Here is a 17,579-nt window from a genome sequence, read left to right as displayed (position 1 = left end):
AGTGCAACTTTCCAGAATGCATGAGGTATTCTCGAATTCCCACAATATTGGCTAATATTCTCTCAATGCGACTCTTTTTCTTGTACATGCGAAATGACTAGTATGTATACGTCAAGTACTGATAGCTGTAAAACATGTATCTTGCTTCGTCAATGATGAAAATGTGTAGTCTGACAAGAGGACCAGTAGATCCTTACTGAATTTTGAGTTGTTCAGTGATCAACTGCAGACCATAATCATCTGCTTCTGACACCATATGCTGGTAATACTGGACCATCATGATAGTCCATTCTGGTAAATAGTAGTATTGGGTTTATTTTTTAATAGTGTGTTTGAATCCGTATCTGGTATTGGGAGGCATGAATTGACCTTGTCAAATTGGAGCCCTGCATTGCAGAGTACTGTCAATAGAACTCAAGTTTGTTACTTAAGCAAAATGGTATGGTCGTCTCATGATAACACATTGCTCTCTGCCATCTACCACGCCTCGGAGCTACATTTATCACCTGAGATCACATAAACAAGGTTATATTTTGGATTCTGTAAGTTTCAGGTGAGCAATTAGCCTCCACATCTTCAACTTCCTTTTTCTCTTCAAGAGTTCCGTATTTACTAAAGGCTCAATCTATATAAAGAGGACAGGACGAAAAGGGAGCCTGAGTCAGGCTATAACAGTCTAGTTCCGCTTCAAGACAATATACAATCAGTGAAATTCGTCAAGCTTCTGGATGCTTGCTGTCGGTGCTGACAGATGACGCGATCACTTCGTCCTGTGATCGAGCGTGAAGGTGTGTATGGAACCTTTCCGGATAGATGAGGGCGGTTAACGGTGTGATGAAGAACGTCAAGACGACAGCGTGTACAACAAACATCGCGAAGACCTTTGTCGTGAGTATCCCTGCTTGCAGTCCCAGATTGATGACAATTAGCTCAAGGAGTCTGTTATAAGTGATGAGAGATTGATAGATGCATGTCCGAGGAAACGAGGAGCGTTAACGTACCCTTTGCAGGACATCAATGTGCCTATTGCACATGCCTCGCGAGTGGAGAATCCCACGATCTTTGCGACGCCACCGCAGCCTATGAACTTTCCAAGGTACGCAAGCACAATCACAAGGATAGTATATCCCCATGCCTTTCCGGTATTCAGGAGTCCCAGGTCGGTCTTCAACCCCGAAAGAGCAAAATACTACGAAAAGCTTTTAAGATTACACGACCCCGTTTGGTTATAGAATAGCACTCACGATGGGAAGGAAAATATCAAATATAACTGGTTCCAGCTGATGCTTCAGATTCGTTGCAAGTCCATTATCATGTGGAACGAGAAGACCCGAGAGAAAGGCACCTGTATTAGATCCGTCAATATGTCTGTATGCGTTAAAATCGTAAAGCTTACCAAAGATGGCATGCAGGCCTATAACGTCTGTGAAAAAGGAGTTCACGAGAAGTGTCACTAGTGCACAGGAAGCCATAGCCGGAGAAACTGTTCCAGTTTCAAGACTACCTGTCTTTCTCGCAACCCATCGAAGACCTATGCGTACAGGATACCAGCAGAACAGAGTATAACCGATGCAACAAAGAAGGATCCAAAGAGCTGTTAATCCCGTCTTCGCATTTACGAGTGTGACGGCAAGAGCGAGAAGCACCCAGCCTATGATATCGTTTCCAACACCAGCGGAGATAACCACGACTCCAAGCTTTGTATCATACAATTTCAGTTCATTCAGCATACGACACAGGATGGGAAATGCCGTGATTCCAACGGAGACAGCGATAAAGAGAGTGAAGTGTCCAAAGTCCACGGATTTGTCAATAAACTGACCATATAATATAACCGACAGAATTCCACCGAATCCAAATGGAACGAGAAGACCAGCCGCTGAAATCGCAGCAGATACCCTGTAATGCTTGAGAACAAGATTGATGTCGATCTCTAGTCCGGAAATGAAGAGGAAGAGCGTGAGCCCAAGTGTGGCACATAGGTTCAGGATGGGTATCGACTCGGTCGGAAAGATAGTTTCTGTGAACCCCGGAATACGACCCATCGCGGTTGGGCCCAACAAAATCCCTCCAATTATTTCGGCAACTACCCGCGGCTGCCTCATTTTGTAAAATAAGCCATAGCAGACTCTGGAGAAGGCGAGGATGGTCACTACCGACATCGAAAGTGAGCCTAGTCAAAACACATGGCAAATGTATACATACCAAGTTGTATAACCCAGAGCCTAAACGGATCATTCGTATTGTAGACAGTCGGGTTATCCCCAGAAATGACACCTCCCTATGTACCACGACCGTAGAGCGTATATAGTAAGAAGTAGTATAACTGAATACGTCAGAATCTGACCTGTTCAGACGCTGCTCTTTTCTGTAACCAATTTTCTCCAGGATGCTCAGACGCGGACGATCGAAGCGATACCCAAACAGATCCAGAGACTGGCAAGCTCATAGCAGCTCTGAGCGGGCAATGAACAAGGGGGATGTCCACCCACCGCCCGGCATTCAAAACTGGAGAAACATCTGGGGCAGACGAATCAGGAATCAGCGGCACACGAGCTGCGATAAGGAAAAGAATTAATTACTCGCAGTAGACGCCGTAGTCCAGACCAAGGAACGTAATTTTGTTGGCGCATACGTTGTTCCATTTTGTTCCGCTATTACAAATGTATATGCGAAGTAGTAGAAAAGCCTTGTCACTCTCGGCAGGCAGGCAGGATCTGTTCCGGCTCAGATGCGCTCATTTTCAATTCATTTCGGTAGGGATAGCAGAGTGATGAAGATTAGCTTTTCCAGCAGACTACGGATCTTTTGGGAAGTGAGGCACGTGATGAATACTTCTTTCCTTTCCTTTCTTTCCGAGGTTTTTCAATTTCTTTGTCTTCTACATCTTCCATCACTTTCGTGCACTGCACAACAGCGTGGCTACTTCCTCCTCTTTGATGGATACGAGTGCCCTGATCTGGGCATTCTGGCTCAGATCACATTTACGAAGTAAGAAGCGAAACAAATTTGCATGATGCATCAATCAACGTGGCGTAGCTCGTCCCGAATATACTCAGTCTGTTCTGTCAATCCTGCGTCACAACATGAATGATTTGAAATTTTCGCGGCTCAAAGTTCCTTTCCTTTGCCCGACACTCATGAGTAAATGATGTGTTGCGAGTCAGCGCATCAGGACCTCGGATAGTACGGCCGTGCCTTCTTTCGAGATGTCCACACTAAGAATACGTTACACGGATCCGTCGGCTATCCCTTCATCACGCAAAAATACAAGAAACGAGAGGAGGGATAGAGATAATAACAAACCGAGCTTGCTTCAACCGTCTCTTCACAACTGTTACAGACAATGCCTTCAGCAACAGTAGTAGGGATTTCTACCGATTACCCTCTTCAGTCCTCCTGCTAAAGCAAATTTTCTCAAGCCAAACCATACGACAGTCCTGGTCATCGGGGGCGGCCCCGGTGGAAGCTACACAGCTGCAGTCCTCAAGAGAGAGGGTCTCGATGTTGTTCTCCTCGAAGCATCCAAGTTTCCCCGGTAAGTTTCATCCAGTCTCGCACCAATCTTCCTCTTATGTTAATGATCATCTCAAAGTTATCATGTCGGGGAGGGTATGCTTCCGTCAATGCGTCACTATCTGCGCTTCATTGGGCTTGAAGAAGAGTTTCACAACCACGGATTTATGCACAAAGTATGATATTCGCCACCTCTCATTACCCATATATTTATATTTATATTGGTTTAACTAGCCCGGAGCCTGCTTCAAGCTCAACCAAGACTTGAGGGAGACTTGTAAGCACCGCGCCTTTTTCTGTTATACTACAGATGGGATCTAATTTATTTTCTCTACCTAGATACTGACTTCTCAACGCTTGGTCCCAGTCGCACGACCTGGAATGTGGTTAGTGTCGCATATCGATCTCTTCCATATTCCCGACTCATAGGCATTGTTTCAGATACGATCCGAGGCAGACGAGATGATGCTCCGCCATGCCGCTAGAGAGGGTGTGCATGTCATTGAAGAGACGCGCGTCAACTCGCTGCAATTTGAAGGGGACCCCGCGTCATCCCGCCCCATCAGCGCTTCGTGGTCGAACAAGCGCGGCGATTCCGGCGAAATACGGTTCGACTGGCTCGTCGATGCATCTGGGAAGAATGGCATTATGGAATCAAAATACCTGAAGAATCGGATTTTCCGAGAGGGCCTTCGGAATGTGGCAGTTTGGGGGTACTGGAAGGACGTTCGGATTTATCAAGAAGGAACCAAGCGCTCGAATTCGCCGTGGTTTGAGGCAATGACCGGTGATTATAATAACTTATTATCGAATGAATAAGCTCTAAAAATGGTCGCGATATCCAGATGAGCAGGGATGGGCGTGGCTCATCCCATTACATGATGGCACGACTTCCATTGGCATTGTTATGCACCAGGACATTGCGACGAAGAAGAAGGCTGCCTATCCGGGCGGAGCACCCTCAATGACGGAGCACTATCTTGAACAAGTTAAACTGCTCCCGGGCGTACTCGACCTCATCGGCGACAAAGGACATCTTGTACCGGGGAGTGTAAAAGGCTCCACGGATTACAGTTATCATGCGGACCGCTATTCGGGTGATCACTACCGCATTGCCGGGGATGCGGCTTGTACGTTCATTAATTCCTCGTGTTGTTCCACGGAGATAGACTGACATTTCGCATTCTAGGCTTCGTCGACCCGTTCTTTGCTTCCGGCGTGCACCTTGCAATGACCGGTGCGCTCGCCGCAGCGAGTACCATTCGGGCCTCAATGAAGGGCCAAGTGAGCGAGGAATTCGCACAGCACTGGCACGACGCGAAGATCGGAGTCGCACATACGAGGTGGGTCTGGATCCATTAGTATCTCCACGCGGGTCCCTCAGACACCCTGTTGTAGGTTCCTTCTGGTCGTACTGAGTGCATATAAACAAATGCGGCAGCAGAACAAGCCCGTGCTCAATGACATCAACGAAGATAGCTTTGATAAAGCATTCTCACTCTTTAGACCTGGTGAGTCCTCCGGCTCCATTGTTAGGCTTGATCTGCATTGCTAAGTAAGTATCGCAGTTATTCAAGGTGCTGCAGATTCAGAAGGCAAGCGACTGTCGGACGAGACACTTGACGGGATGATCGACTTCGTTATCCATCTTTTCGAACCTACCGAAGAGGAACAAGCTAAAGCCGTTGCTAAAAAGTACACTCCGGACCTACTTAAGCTGAACGGGCCGGTGATGGGGACGAAAGAGGTGAATGCTGCTGTGGACGCCACAGACGAAGATGCGAAGGTGGTGCTGAGCAGATTGAACGCACTGAAGATCTTGAGGAACGATACGAGCTGCGAAAGCTTCAGTACGGATGCTGTAGACGGATACGTAGTCCAGTTGGAGAGGGGTAACCTGGGCCTGGTCGAAGCTTGAATGATCTCCATCCGCTTTAGACATGCACCACCTCCTCGATGTATTTATCACCTTCCTAATCCTTGCATATGCGGATCCTCCTAAATGTCCAAGTAAATTTATTGGAATATCATGCTATTGTATTTCGATGTGCCTCATTGATACTGGATCGAACTAAGGCCGCGCGCTTCGTGAAAAGTGGGGCAGGAGTATGGTGCAATATGCAGTTGCTGCCAAAGGGTAAAAGGATCGTCGATCTGCATTTAGTCCGTTCTGCAACATTTCCTCTAAATTATGACTTTGACTCTGAGGTACGGTCGGCCGAAGTGTGGATTTCTCTCCAAGCTCACTGAGAATGAGCATAATGCTATGTATATTTTAATTCCACGATTGGTATACAAATTTGTCATTCAAGCGAAATGCTTTCACTAATTATTTGAAGCCCATTACAGGCCGGGACTTGTATAATTCTTCCAGATGCACAATCTCACCTGCGGTCAGCTGCACGTCCAATGCGCCTATTAGCCAAAGTCCAAATTGTTAGCAGCGATATCAGTTCTGACGTCGACCATTGACTCACCGGCTAGCTCATTTAGTTGTTCGATTGAAGTAAATCCTACAATAGGTGCCGTTACACCTGGTTTCACAATAACAAGTCGTTATTTATCTCAAGCGAATTGTGAAATAGCCATCCATACCTGATTTGTGAAGAAGCCAAGCAATACTAAGTTGCGCCATACTAATTCCTTTTTCTTTAGCCATTGCTTCGACCCTGAGTACGGTAAGTTCAAATATGTTCGTGCATGAAGAGGTTATTTCGGTAAGCACACCTCTTAACGACTTCCTTTGATTCCGGAGGACCATTCCGGTAGTATGGCAAAAATCTGCATACATGGTTAGATAGAGCCCACAAAAAAAGAGATAACATCTTACCTGTCGGTATTGGCCCTCTCTGAGCCTTCTTGCAATGGCCTACTCAGTAAACCTCGAGCTAATGGAGACCATACAATCGAACCAACACCGAGCATCTACATAATTAGTGCATCAATAAATCACGATTGGAAAATGGTTAAAAAGCGGATAAATACCTTCAAAACAGGATACATCTCTCGTTCGTCTTCGCGATACACGAGGCTGTATTGATTTTGCATTGAGATGAAGGGCGTCAGGTTATTGTTGATCGCATAATCTGTGTAAGTCAAAACAAGGTTTTATTCTTTCACTGATGTCCTGATTGCGAGGAACGTACTTTGCATTGCGTGGACTTATGCAAGACGTATCGTATCAACAAGCACGCTTCATTAAACACATAAGGACAACTCACACTGGTAAGCCCAGCAAGATCCCATGCCAATGTATCTAACATAACCTGCTTGAACAACGTCATGAAGAGCTTTCATCTGTAAATTTTACTATCATGAATGGTTCTAACGTAGAGGAGAAAAAGACGCTTACCGTTTCTGCGATCGGAGTAATAGGATCTGCCCGATGACCTGCGCATATACTCAGTAATTGAGTCATTCAAATACAGCTAGTATTGAACAAACATTGCAGGACGTCAATGTAGTCGAGTTGAAGCCTTTCCAAGCTAGCTTTAACAGCGTCGAATATATGCTATGTTTAAGTTTTAGTAAGATTGGTAAACGAAGACGGAGGAAAGAATTACCTTCCGACTAAGTCCTCCTTGATTGACGTATCCAAACTCATCTGCATTCTTTCCAGAGTCCACAAACCAAGTTCCTGGCTCCTTTCCAACAACGTTTCCTAGCTGCATTTATACCAAGTATGATAATTAACCTTGTTCTTCTGAATTGAAGCGACGAACCTTTGTCATTACTACGATTTCTTGACGAGGAAGTTTCAGCTTCTTGATAACTTTTCCTAGAATAATCTCAGAATGGCCGTTCGAGTATACCTACAAAGCGTAGTGAAGCTTCAGTTGATGTTTGCAAAAGGTGTACGAACATCTGCAGTGTCGAAAGTTTGTATTCCCAAATCATAGCTTGAAAATTAATATGTCTGTTAAGGCACTAAGCAGCAGAGTTATAATATTTCAAACTCACGCCGCCTTAATATGGGCCTCGGCCTCCTCTTCGCCGAGTAACCATTGTTGCCAGTCTTTATGTCCATACTGCATAGTACCCATAACCAACCGCGAGATCTTGAGACCAGAGTCTCCAAGCCGGACTGGAATAAATTACTGCATCAATGTAAGCGCATATATTCAATAAGCTGACACTGCATGCCGTATGTCATCTTTTTCTTTGCACCAGCAGTGGTACTTTCGCTTCGCGCTGCGCTCATGATCGTTTAACAATTCGAGATGGGGATTGAAAGGAAAACCAGCTGGTGCTCAAGGACAAGTCGAAAGCCAGTTTGGACGCAGGTAGACGTGAGTACGTCGTGTTGCATCATGATCACAAGAAGCATCGAAATGTCGGTGATCTCACAAGGGCACGAGTTGCACAGGCACAGAGCCCGAGCGAAGATGATAATATTAACAAATATTAAGAACCGCGAAGAAAGGAGTCGCCAGCAGTATCCGAGGGCTGCGATTGTGGTAAGGGTTCAGACCCTGAACTCGGCGTTTTGTGGAATTGCGGTGAAGTAACGGGTGCAAGCGGGGATTGAACGGAAGAACGACATCACAGTAAGGTGGAATGGATAACGTCCTCGGCTTGATGCGGTCGTCAGACGCCAACGCAATCTCCAATACTTTCCACCATAAGCAACGATCAGAACGGCATTGCCACTTCAAGAACCTGCTCACTAGAATTATCTCAACGAATGGAGTCTAGTATACTTGTCAATCTTTGGATTGGTTTGTCTTTGAGCTGCGGACTCTCTGGTTGGAAAATTAATTACTATAATATTTGACATGCACCGATCACATCTTTGACGGCTTTTTTACGTGCTCCGTCTCAGCTGGGCACGACGCATTTTATGTCAGACATTAATATCCTCACGTATAAATATACGTTGCAGGAATGTAGCACCAATTAACAGATTAGCCCTTTGCGCTATTAAGACTGCCCGAAATGCTCATACCCACTGAACCAGTCGGTGCGTTGACATTTTTCTTAATTTTAATTGGGCCGAACTTGTTACTCACGACGCTCATTTCGTTGCTTAGGATCACTTCCACGCCCAGTGAAGCTTCAGCAGGCCATCAAAGACTATGAAGCTGGAAAGATCGACAAGACGACATTTCAGCACCTGCAAGACGAAGCTTGCAGGGATTCAATCGTTCGCTCTGAGCAAACAGGCGCGCCTATCATCAGTGATGGAGAGCAGCGTGTATGATTTCCATCATGTTTCGTTTCTCGCGGATAAATTCAATATGACGTACATCTTTTGCAATTGCAGGCCTCTAGCTTTGCTACGTACCCACTCACGGATACATTGGGCGGCACAGGCCTCGCTCCTTGTCTTTCACCGGCTGGACAGTGTTTTGTACGCTCGATCTCTTCCATGACTCAACTCAATTCGCGCCATTCATTTGCGACTCTGAAATGTAGGCGTATTTTGATGATGGTCACCATGTATCGCTACCGAAGCTCGAAAAGGGTCAGTACAAAGGCGCTTTGCTGATGACATCAATCTGTTAACAACTTTTTCAGGCCCTTTCCGTTACAATCTCTATGCAGGCGAGTATTACGACAAATCTAAAGGATATGCTACAAAGCCCATGAAGCAGGTTAGTAGAACATCTGCCATAAGAGTGCTAGGAATGTCCTCAACTGCTTACTAATACATTATATTGAAAGGCTGTCATCTCACCATCTATGCTATCTCTTCTTTATCCGCTTGACAAAGAGATTCCTGGCTATAGCCGAGAACAATTTTACTCGGATTTAGTCGATGAGTGTGAGAAAGACATTCGGAAGGCAGGTTAAATCCAATTTTGAATTTACAATTCATGCTCAGCTCAGTGATACAGGCATTTGCAGCGGGAGCTTCTCGTGTCTCTGTGGACTTCACGGAAGGTCGCTTGGCTTCTAAGAACGACCCACGAAGCCCCTGGACTGGTCACAATATGCTTGATTTCTTTATCAAACTGAACAACCGTGTTTTTGACCGTTTTGCACCAGAGGAGAGGCGCAATATCGGTACGTTTCTTTGTAATTACGAAATAGCATAGCTAAGCACACGTTGTGATGTGTACCAGGCGTACACACCTGTCCTGGAGGCGACAATGATTCTACACATTCTGCAGACGTTCCGTACCGCAATCTTTTACCAGCACTGTTTCAGATGAGTATGTGAAACCAATATTCGAATTTTCTATGTCAGATTCCTTCTGAACACTTGGTTTCAGATGCAGGATACTTCCTTATCTCACTAACTAACGAAACAGTGAGGCTTATGTAGTGCTACTTGGTCACATGCTGAATAGATAATTTCAGGACAAGACAGAAGTATTCAAGCTTTGTAGAGACCATCTGCGTGCGGACGCTGATGGAGTGGCACAATCTATATTCATCGGTGTCACTTGCCCCGTAAGCCTATATTTTTCGCCATCGAAATTGGTTCTCATCCTTCTAAATGAAAGACAAACCAACGTATCGAAACTCCCGAAGAAGTTTGCGAAACCATCCTAGAGGCCGCAAAGTACATCCCGAAAGAACGACTCGGGACAACAGACGACTGTGGATTCTCGCCATTCAGCACGGACACGAAGCCGACTCATGGTGGGAACCCGGATCTCGCACGAGATATTGCGTTTAAAAAGATTGCAAGTCGCGTGAAGGGAACACAACTTGCTAGCGAGAAACTAGGTATATAATTACATATTCATTACACAAATCAAGGGCTTTGACGGCTCTTTTAACCAAGTAGCATCCCGTCCTGTACATATGATGTCGCCTTATTTTGCGGTAGGAATGGTACTGTTGTCTCTAATACTAGCCTTGCTGTTGAATCTTGTTGTATTCTCACTCTGAGAGTGTCGGAAATGGTACATGTCTATGTAAGCGAAGCAGCTTGTAAGCGAAGCAGTTTAGATTTCGCATTGCATCTCTATTCTTGACTTTTTACTCGCATATTGACTCCTACCTTGATCAATACAAGCTTCCCTCAATTCCTGCTCAATCTTCATTTGCATAACCTACCTTCCTCTGCTCCTGGTCATTTTTGTTTTGCAGGACACGACTGCCTTACGCTGTCTCGCTTTGTACAACGTATCCTAGGTTACTTATATGAATTCTTTGTAATTTACATGTCAGCCACACATAAGTCATTCATCCCTGACGCTCCACGAGGAAACAGTCATCCATCGATCTCTCGCTTCTGCTTCCGGAATACCGTGATCAGTCATGAACTTGAGACCCTTCCTGATGACAGGATCCTTTTCATTAAATGGGATGTCGGAGAATTCAAAATGCGTCTCGGTCGGTTCCAGGTCCTGGACTGTCATGACAAGCATCCAGCGCCGTTTGTCATCCTCTTCCTTGTCATCATCCACACCTTCAGGAAGGAAGATGTGATAGAAAATGACGCCTATATGATCGTTCTCCTGACATTTGCAGACGATATCAATCGCGGTAATGCGTTGTGTGATCAGCCTGCCTTTAATGTTTGAGGCGATCTGGAACAGTTGGTTGTCGGTAAAGGTGAAGCCTGCGCCTTTGCGCCTCTTCCAAAAAAATCAGTCTCTTATTCCGTTAGAAAGCATAAATGAGACCGACGGGTAAGGCCCACTGTGCACAGGACAAATTGAAATTCATTTGAAATTGGGGAGACGAAAAAAGATATGATTCTGCTGATCGCTTGGTCTATTACTGTATTGATTGCCTATATAGGCTAACCATCACAAACATGACTCCTTCTGACAGCGGAGTTTGAAAAGAAGGTAGGTTAAACCGTCGTGTCTTACCGTACGTTGATAAGTTGGCCATGCTTTACCGAGGCTGATCCTTGAAATTGATTCTTTTTTCTCTCGTTATTTTTTTAACTAAATTTGTCGCTACCGCTATATATTCGTGATATAATTTACGTGAAAGTGAGAGATTTACAGAACGGCACCAGCTACATAGTGCATGTGAAACTTCATTTCCAGTACGATGAGATAAATGGCTGTCGGCTAATATACTATGACCCGTCAATGATACGTGAATGTGTATATGACTCTCACAAATTTTACTTTTGACCTATAATGGAGAAAACCACAGTTAATCCGATGGTCTATTTTACATTTGCTATTAAGAGTTCAATATCGGACATACATGGATTGCGTCGCCGACGCTCCATTTTGTGGGATTCTAGAGAATAAGGATATAACGTTGGATCAACTGAATAAGTATGCTGAAAGAGTCCATCAAGATTGCTGGTAATTTATTTAAGTCGTATAAATACTATGCAGTAGTCATTTTCAGAGCATAAATACGAATCATCAGGAAATTACAATGTTGTCGCCAAAGCAAGTATAAAAAGTATGGCAGATACTTGGTAATAATCTTATGCATCGAGAGGCTTCGAGGGCCCTTATAGACAAGGTATAGGAGACTTTGTTGTGTATGCTATTGCTGTATCTTGTACTAGATATGGAACTGTTAGTTTTGAATTTGGGCCTGCTGCCATTAACCATATTGTTATCTGACTGTCAGGAATATATTAATGGCAAGGTTCTTTAGATTTAAAAATGTGTCTTTGATAATGCACGTCCAGCCATACATAAGTCAACCTGTCCTAACGCTCCACGAGGAAACAGTCATCCATCGATCCCTCGCCTCCGCCTCCGGAATGCCGTGTTCAACCATCCAGTCGAGACCTCTCTTGATGGCGAGATCCTTCTCATCCAATAGGATATCGGAGAATTCAAAATGCGTCTCTGTTGGTTCAAGGTCCTGGACTGTCATGACGAGCATCCAGGCACGTTTGTCGTCTTCCTCCTTATCATTATCTACACCTTCAGGAAGGTAGATATGATAGAAAATCACGCCGACGTTGTCCTTCTCCTGACTTTTGCAAACAATGTGAATCGCGGTAATACGTTGCGTGATTTGCCTGCCTTTAATGTTTGAGGCGATCTGGAACAGCTGGTTATCGGTGAAGGTGAAGCCCGCGCCCTTACGTCTCTTCGAGAAAAAGTTCAATCCGAATTCAGAAGAGAGCAGAAGTGAAAACTGACGCTCAATGCCATGAGTCCCTTAGCCGAATTTGCAATGGGTGGGCGGGAGAAGAAAAGAAGATGCGTTCACGTGATCTATTACACTGCACCGACTAGGCCCTAGAATGGATAGGCTTATCCGTGGATCCATACCGTGGTAATAATGTTCCCACGGTAACTGCACCACGGTAAAAATTCCCACGGTTACCGTGGTTTTTTGTGAATCCACCGATGAAGAGTAAGAAAACATATTCTTCCTATATGCACTTCTTTAACTCTAAAATTTGTAATATATTACTTTTTGAGTATTTAGAAGGATGTAATAGTAGAAGTGCTTCTATTGATAGGGAGTGGAACATACAAGACTACTTGGTTGTTGTCTTTCATTGTGTGAAATTTGTTCTTTTGTCACGTGCTGAGGTGTTCACATTGTATTGTACTGAGTGGATACTGTGGACTAGGGTGAGAAAAAATTTACTTTTATTGTAGAAATAATAATTTATACCCAGATAATGACGTTATTTATTATCTAATAATACATATTAGCTGTATACACTTATATGTAGAGTGAAACATGTGGTTTCACTAGTAAGAATCAAGTATATAAAAATGCTTTATTACACTCCCAGTCAAGTACTCAAAGATTGGCACGGTAACGTGGATTACCGCGGTAACCGTGAGAATTTTTACCACGGTAAGAAAAAACCACGGTATGGATCGCGGTAAGCTCGGATGGTTACCATTCCAGGGCCTAGCACCGACTCCTTATTTAGAAAGTTAGATCGCATCGACGACTCTGGCAGCGGAGTTTGAAAAAGGGTTGACCCTAACAGCGCGTCTTGTTCTTCTTGATAAATATGCCCATAACTTCGTGCCGACTTGGTAATTCCATGCATAAAATCGCAACTACTAGAACATGATGGGTCTATTTCTATTTTATCAACCGAGGCTACTCCTTGGGGTTGGTTCTTTTTACTCATGTTTTATTTTTGCTAGGTTTTGCATGGCGTGTGATTAGAATCCACCAGTTTTGTGAAAGATTTGCAGAAGGGCAGAACCTACATAGCATATGTGGTACTTCCGAAGCTTTGTTTCTAAATGCATAATGACGATGATGCTATATGGCCGTCTTCGTATGGGTAACATACCGCGAACCGTTGATGATAAAAAAATCACGCACTGGTTACCGAAGACTTGTGATTAATACAACTTTGCAGTATGATGCGAAGATTGACAGACAGACGGAGAATACTGCATATATTTATATACTACAAGTAGACTTGGCTCAGTTGATACTTCTTCGTTCTCACACGCAAGAATAAGTCTTCTTGTATATCGTAAGTCTTATGATGATAGGGACTGTACTCCTGTCACATGCTAGTTTCGTGGTATAACTGTGCGTACCAGTGTGTAAGCCTGGACTGTTGAGGAAACGCGCATTTGAAAAAGGCCTGGTAGTTGGATTTCTCAATGGACAGATGGATAGATATCATCAGAATACCGGCAGTTGCATCAGTGCATCGACTTCCCGTGCACTGTCTCTTAACCTATGGACGTACCTGCCCTGAGGGATCGAGGCTATGCAAAATGCAAATTTTGCATATCTTGACCTTTTCCTATTTGCTGTTCTCTATTTTTTTAACTCCTGGTTCACCCCATTTGGCTATTGTTACTAAATTAAAATACATACCTTGCCTTCATGGACATTGAAGATTGCTGTTGAGAGGGAAAACTTAAGGGGGGCACATATAGACAAGGGGTGAGGTGATGATTGACTGCTCAGTGTCTCTCATCCTTATATTGTATGTATTCTAACTGAGACATTATGAAGTCATTGTCTTGTGGTTCGTCTGTTGATGAACTAATCATTTCATAATACTCCCCTTCAAACTCTTACTAGTCCAAGTAAACTGGTAAGATGTTTGACTTGTGGTACATGTAGTGCTTTAGTTAATATATCTGCTTGTTGATTGTTTGTTCGTATGTATTTTGCATTTATGTACTCTAACTCAATGTAACATTTAATAAAATCTTTCTTATGATCTAAATGCTTTGTTTGTTCTGAATATTTGAGTTTGTCCAATGTAACTGTTTGTATAACAGTATTGTTATTACAATAGATATTAATTAGTGTATCAGAGACCTGTAGAATCTCTTCAGCTAAATGAGTAAGTACAATCACTTCCTGTGTTCCTCTTACAAGAGCTATTAATTCAGCTTCATATGTTGAATTTGCTACTAGTGTTTGTCTTTTACTTGACTACAAAACTAATGAATCACTCAAGTAAAATGTATATCCTGATATTGTATGATGCCCTTCTTGTATCATACTGTCTGCATCTGTATAGCTGTTCAATATTGATTGATTTGTGCTGCCAAGTTGGAGCCAGACATTGTTCATAGTTTTTAAGTACATGTAACAATGTTTAAGTGCCAGATAATGCTCTATACTAGGGTCATTAAGGTATTTAGCTAACTGATTTGTTGCAAATGCTATATCTGGCTGTGTACAGTCTGTAATGTATCTAAGTGCACTAACTATGTTTATGTATAGTATATCAGACATTTGTTCTCTATTGTTATCAGTTTGCAATACTGTTTTTAATTGTGTACCAGGCTGTATAGGTGTTTGTACACTTTGTTTGTTTGTAAGTTTGTAACATTCTATTATACTATTAATATAATGTGTCTGACACATCCTGATGAATCTATGCTCTCTGTTGTGTTGAATCTCTATACTAAGTAGCTAATGTAATTTGCTACTGTCTGTATATTGTAAATGACATACAATAGATTGTTTTATCATTACAATAGTATTATTATTCATTGCTACAATAGTAATATTGTCAACATGTACAAATAATATGGCTACAGTTATTTCTTTCTTCTTTGCAAAGAATACAGTGTTATCATGTTCAGATTTCATTAATCTGTATTTAAGTAGTATATTAGATAGTGTTTTATACCATCTTCTACCAGCTTGTTTTAATCTGTATAGCACTTTTTGTAATCATAATATTTGTCCATTCTGTAATCTGTCTATTAAGTTACCTGGAGGAGGTTTAACATATATTTCTTTGTCTTCTGTCAATTGTCCATACAGATATGCTGATTTTATATCTATCTAATGTATTTCATAATTATTAGATACTGCCCATGCTAATATTAATTACACTGTAGATAGTCTAACAGTAGGAGCAAATAAATTGTCTGTATGATAGTCAAGACTGTCAATCTGATAGTTTCCTTGAACTACTAATTGTGCTTTATATTTTTCTATACTATTATTAGTGTATTACTTTATTTTATAGACAAATTGTGTTCTGATAATGTTAATATTATTGTGTAGATTCATGATTTCCTATGTATTATGATTTTCTAATTGTTTTATTTTGTCTTTCATAGCTGTAATCTATGAATCACAATCTGAACATTAGATTGCTTCATAAAATGAAGTCAGATCCAATTGTATTTCACTTATTTTAGTATTAAATTCTGTTAAATGAATAGTAATATTATCTTCATCCTTTTCACTAAGTGTATACATGTGTTTTGTTATGTGTTTATTTTCCATACATTGTTCAAGCTCAATAGCACATTCTGTCAGTTTCTGTTTCTGTTCCAATCAACATAATTTAGGTTCTACTTCTTTTTTGGTTAATTTAACTTTGTTGTCTGTTAAGTCTGTTGGTTCTGCTACTTTTCCTTTTTTGTTAGGATCAGTATTGTCTGTATCATTGTTGTCTGTTCTTGTTATTCTATTGTCTGTTTCATTATTTTTAATTATTAAACACTTGTTTGTATTGTTGTTTGTATTGTCTATTTTCTCCCCTTCAATTTGAGGAGGTTTACCTTCAAGAAATTGAATATTTTGTTTGATAGTAATTTTATTATTGTGCCATGTTTTATGGCCTTTACTTTCATTGTCTAATCCTATCCAACAAGCAATAATACCTTACTATTGTATTTTTGTAGGATTTTCGTTGCAAATAATAATATATTGACTAAATTTGTATATATTATCAATTGTTCTGTGTGTTCTGTAATGTTTATAGTGTGGGGTATTGTAATTTAAAGTAGCACACAGTGTTCTATTATGAATATAGGTAATATGAATTGCTGCTTCAGCCTATAATGTAAATAGTAATTTAGTAAATGTTAGATATGCTCTTACACCTCTAAATATAGTTTTATGTGTTTGTTCTGCTATTCTGTTCTGTTGTGGAGTATGATGTACTGTTAACCTTTGTTTTGTTCCTTGTGAATCTAAATATTGTTGGAAATCTTTACTAAGGAATACAGTATTGTTATCACTTTGTAAAAGCTTTATTTTAACTCTGTACTGTGTAAATATTTTAGTTGTCCATCATACATATTGTGTATATGCATTGGATTTTGTTTGTAATTTGAGCATTATACACTAACAAGTAGAATTGTCTACAATTGTTAATAAGTAGCATATGTTCTTATATGTGTACAGTTCAATAGGACTAATGATATCAATATGAATAAGATCTCCAAATTGATTTGCAAGAGGAGATTGACATAGTTTTGGTATTGGTGTACGTTTGATATTTGCTTTTATGCATTTAATACATTCTTTTTCTTTATAGTTTGTTATTTTAGTTGATAGTACACTTGGTTGTGTCTTTAATAATCATTTATATTATGAGATAATTAGTTCATCAACAGATGAACCACAAGACAATGACTTCATAATGTCTCAGTTAGAATACATACAATATAAGGATGAGAGACACTGAGCAGTCAATTGTCACCTCACCCCTTGTCTATACATGCCCCCCTTAAGTTTTCCCTCTCAACAGGTTATAAGCCTTGAGCTCCCTACATACATACATTCACTATACACTCTAAACTCTTTATTTGCATACATTTGCACACATTTGCATCATGGTTTCCCCCACATACTGATACACACTGTAAACCAGCTAATGTACCTAAATACTTTGGTCAAAACATTATAATGCTTAAGACTGAAGCAAACTACAAGATGTGGCACTACTGTATTGTTTCTAGTGTCACAGCTATGTGCTTTGA

The 17,579-nt window shown here is 41.7% G+C and overlaps 5 protein-coding genes across 5 annotated transcripts; 2 read left to right on the top strand and 3 right to left on the bottom strand.

The window, feature by feature from the left end:
• Positions 1-447: 447 nt before the first annotated feature.
• Positions 448-2,512, bottom strand: FOMMEDRAFT_127822 (Sodium/hydrogen exchanger). The gene is made up of 6 exons (XM_007269937.1): positions 2,348-2,512; positions 2,206-2,281; positions 1,397-2,152; positions 1,245-1,345; positions 1,002-1,189; positions 448-939 (listed from the first exon to the last, which is right to left on the bottom strand). Exons 1-6 carry the CDS (start codon positions 2,447-2,449, stop codon positions 717-719), a joined length of 1,446 nt encoding a protein of 481 aa, XP_007269999.1. The 5' UTR covers positions 2,450-2,512; the 3' UTR covers positions 448-716.
• Positions 2,513-2,942: 430 nt separating this feature from the next.
• FOMMEDRAFT_22771 (FAD/NAD-binding domain-containing protein) lies at positions 2,943-5,568 on the top strand. Its single transcript, XM_007269754.1, has 10 exons — positions 2,943-3,364; positions 3,423-3,538; positions 3,596-3,692; positions 3,751-3,793; positions 3,856-3,902; positions 3,958-4,303; positions 4,362-4,646; positions 4,706-4,859; positions 4,915-5,027; positions 5,085-5,568. Exons 1-10 carry the CDS (start codon positions 3,347-3,349, stop codon positions 5,432-5,434), a joined length of 1,569 nt encoding a protein of 522 aa, XP_007269816.1. The 5' UTR covers positions 2,943-3,346; the 3' UTR covers positions 5,435-5,568.
• Positions 5,569-5,752: 184 nt separating this feature from the next.
• On the bottom strand, positions 5,753-7,787 carry FOMMEDRAFT_22768 (aryl-alcohol dehydrogenase). Its single transcript, XM_007269753.1, has 15 exons — positions 7,660-7,787; positions 7,477-7,600; positions 7,379-7,415; positions 7,239-7,328; positions 7,080-7,181; positions 6,961-7,027; positions 6,869-6,906; positions 6,738-6,813; positions 6,663-6,677; positions 6,502-6,602; positions 6,347-6,441; positions 6,244-6,297; positions 6,112-6,185; positions 5,994-6,050; positions 5,753-5,931 (listed from the first exon to the last, which is right to left on the bottom strand). Exons 1-15 carry the CDS (start codon positions 7,715-7,717, stop codon positions 5,846-5,848), a joined length of 1,074 nt encoding a protein of 357 aa, XP_007269815.1. The 5' UTR covers positions 7,718-7,787; the 3' UTR covers positions 5,753-5,845.
• A 355-nt stretch (positions 7,788-8,142) lies between these two features.
• On the top strand, positions 8,143-10,508 carry FOMMEDRAFT_22767 (UROD/MetE-like protein). Its single transcript, XM_007269752.1, has 11 exons — positions 8,143-8,476; positions 8,547-8,710; positions 8,780-8,866; positions 8,932-8,980; positions 9,034-9,110; positions 9,181-9,300; positions 9,354-9,522; positions 9,582-9,671; positions 9,732-9,769; positions 9,820-9,912; positions 9,966-10,508. The coding sequence occupies exons 1-11, from the start codon at positions 8,452-8,454 to the stop codon at positions 10,197-10,199; spliced, it is 1,146 nt and encodes a 381-aa protein (XP_007269814.1). The 5' UTR covers positions 8,143-8,451; the 3' UTR covers positions 10,200-10,508.
• Positions 10,509-10,649: 141 nt separating this feature from the next.
• Positions 10,650-12,554, bottom strand: FOMMEDRAFT_160059 (uncharacterized protein; the record flags this gene model as incomplete). Its single annotated transcript, XM_007269936.1, has 3 exons — positions 10,650-11,048; positions 12,106-12,489; positions 12,543-12,554. 3 exons carry the CDS (start codon positions 12,552-12,554, stop codon positions 10,650-10,652), a joined length of 795 nt encoding a protein of 264 aa, XP_007269998.1.
• Between the last annotated feature and the right edge of the window lie 5,025 nt (positions 12,555-17,579).

The sequence above is a fragment of the Fomitiporia mediterranea genome (genome assembly GCF_000271605.1).
Source record: "Fomitiporia mediterranea MF3/22 unplaced genomic scaffold FOMMEscaffold_11, whole genome shotgun sequence".
Lineage (NCBI taxonomy): Eukaryota > Fungi > Basidiomycota > Agaricomycetes > Hymenochaetales > Hymenochaetaceae > Fomitiporia > Fomitiporia mediterranea.
The sequence above is the reverse complement of the archived record's forward strand: the minus strand, read 5'-3'. Positions and strand labels throughout refer to the sequence as shown.

Bases quoted from the DNA above. Each gene is read 5' to 3' on its own strand.
- FOMMEDRAFT_127822 (XM_007269937.1), bottom strand. From the start codon at position 2,449: ATGAGCTTGCCAGTCTCTGGATCTGTTTGGGTATCGCTTCGATCGTCC. The intron at 1,346-1,396 runs GTAAGCTTTACG...GATCTAATACAG, and splicing joins AGGCCTGCATGCCATCTTTG to GTGCCTTTCTCTCGGGTCTT. The intron at 940-1,001 runs GTACGTTAACGC...CACTTATAACAG, and splicing joins ACATTGATGTCCTGCAAAGG to ACTCCTTGAGCTAATTGTCA.
- FOMMEDRAFT_22771 (XM_007269754.1), top strand. The intron at 3,693-3,750 runs GTATGATATTCG...TGGTTTAACTAG, and splicing joins ACCACGGATTTATGCACAAA to CCCGGAGCCTGCTTCAAGCT. The intron at 4,647-4,705 runs GTACGTTCATTA...TTCGCATTCTAG, and splicing joins CATTGCCGGGGATGCGGCTT to GCTTCGTCGACCCGTTCTTT.
- FOMMEDRAFT_22768 (XM_007269753.1), bottom strand. From the start codon at position 7,717: ATGAGCGCAGCGCGAAGCGAAAGTACCACTGCTGGTGCAAAGAAAAAG. The intron at 6,907-6,960 runs GTTTGTTCAATA...GTATATGCGCAG, and splicing joins CTACATTGACGTCCTGCAAT to GTCATCGGGCAGATCCTATT. The intron at 5,932-5,993 runs GTGAGTCAATGG...TTTGGCTAATAG, and splicing joins ACAACTAAATGAGCTAGCCG to GCGCATTGGACGTGCAGCTG.
- FOMMEDRAFT_22767 (XM_007269752.1), top strand. From the start codon at position 8,452: ATGCTCATACCCACTGAACCAGTCG. The intron at 9,301-9,353 runs GCAGGTTAAATC...TCAGTGATACAG, and splicing joins GTGAGAAAGACATTCGGAAG to GCATTTGCAGCGGGAGCTTC. The intron at 9,523-9,581 runs GTACGTTTCTTT...GATGTGTACCAG, and splicing joins AGAGGAGAGGCGCAATATCG to GCGTACACACCTGTCCTGGA.